The sequence below is a fragment of the Trichechus manatus genome, unplaced genomic scaffold (genome assembly GCF_000243295.1).
Source record: "Trichechus manatus latirostris isolate Lorelei unplaced genomic scaffold, TriManLat1.0 scaffold00013, whole genome shotgun sequence".
Taxonomy (NCBI): domain Eukaryota; kingdom Metazoa; phylum Chordata; class Mammalia; order Sirenia; family Trichechidae; genus Trichechus; species Trichechus manatus.
In genome coordinates, this window is record NW_004443949.1 from 2,770,484 (window position 1) to 2,771,833 (window position 1,350).

Consider the following 1,350-nt stretch of genomic DNA (forward strand, 5'->3'; position numbering starts at 1 on the left):
GGTTGGAGGTTCGAGTCCACCCAGGGCACTTTGGAAGAAAGGCCTGGAGATCTGCTTCTGAAAAATCAGCTATTGAAAATCCTCTGGAGCATACGGTTCTACTCTGACACACATGAGTCAGAGCTGACTCGATGGCATCTACTATAATTGGGGTGTGTACAAGGTGTAGTGGTGAACAGATGAATGAATTCATTTAACGAGTATTTCTGGAAATAAGTCCCCCTCCTCCATGTGACAGGCCAAGAAAAGCAGACACTGTCCCTGAGCTCCTGAGCTTCCAGTCCAGGGAGTGAAAGACGAACTCAACTCCCAGCCACGAAGGCCGAGCTGACCTCTCACACGTACATCCTGTTGCAAAATCAGGGCTATAAATGTGGAAATTGTACTGCTAATATTTTAAAACATGTAATAATTATTGTATTTGAAAAGGGCTTTAACAACTTCCTCGAGAAAGTAAAAATGAACACTATATGTATTACATTTTCAGACTTTCTTTTCATGACGTAACACCAAGAATTCAAAATTGAGAGGGTTATAAAATGAGCAGATAAAATAGTGACAAAAATTTGAAAACCCATTTTGGGGATTTTCTTTCTTTCACTGCCCCGCGGTACTAGGATGCTGGTAAACACAACCTCTCTTCTTTCCCTGCTCATAAAACTAGAGTCTAAATATTGACTAGAATATTTATCTCATCATACTTGCCTTTTCTCTGAAATTAATAAATTAGCATGTATTTGTTGAAGGCCTCAAAGGTGCCCATACCAGTGTTAAATCTACAAGGTTAACTTTCATTTGTTCACTTGACAAAGTGGTTTATAATCCTACTTGGAGAGAGATGTCATACATCCTTGAAAACTAAAAATGCCAGTAGGTATGTCATTAAGGATAGATAGAAGTTCCTTATGTCAAGAAGAATCCACGTCCATTTTCCAGAAAGCTTGGGAATCTGATTGGAGCAGACTAAACAACATTTAATAGTATGCTCAACTGTCTTGCAGGTCCTTCATTCCTTTACTGATGCCCTTTTTGATGAGTGGATGAAAAGGTTTAAGCCTTCTGCTGATGCCTGGCCTCAGGAGCTGGCGCCCATTGGCCACAATCGGATGTATAACATGGTGCCTTTCTTCCCTCCGGTAACTAATGCGGAACTCTTTCTAACTGCAGACCAGCTTGGCTACAGCTATGCCATTGACCTGACAGGTAACTAATACAGCTTTTAAATAGGGTGATTCATTTATGTTTTAAAGGAGCTCTTTCTTTCTTTTCTTCCTCCCTCTCCTCTCCCTCCTTCCCTGCCTCCATCCTTAACTCTCCCCTCCTTCCTTCCTTTGTTCCTGCCTTCTCTCC

General features: G+C 41.3%; 1 protein-coding gene across 1 annotated transcript in view; it reads left to right on the forward strand.

Moving 5' to 3' along the window:
* DCT (dopachrome tautomerase) overlaps positions 1 to 1,350 on the forward strand; it is a 41,887-nt gene that overhangs the window by 37,450 nt on the left and 3,087 nt on the right. Inside the window, exons 6-7 of the mRNA XM_012554141.2 lie at positions 488 to 503; positions 1,002 to 1,203. Of these exons, the coding sequence (XP_012409595.1) occupies positions 488 to 503; positions 1,002 to 1,203 (218 nt within the window). The remainder of the gene's footprint in view (positions 1 to 487; positions 504 to 1,001; positions 1,204 to 1,350) is intronic.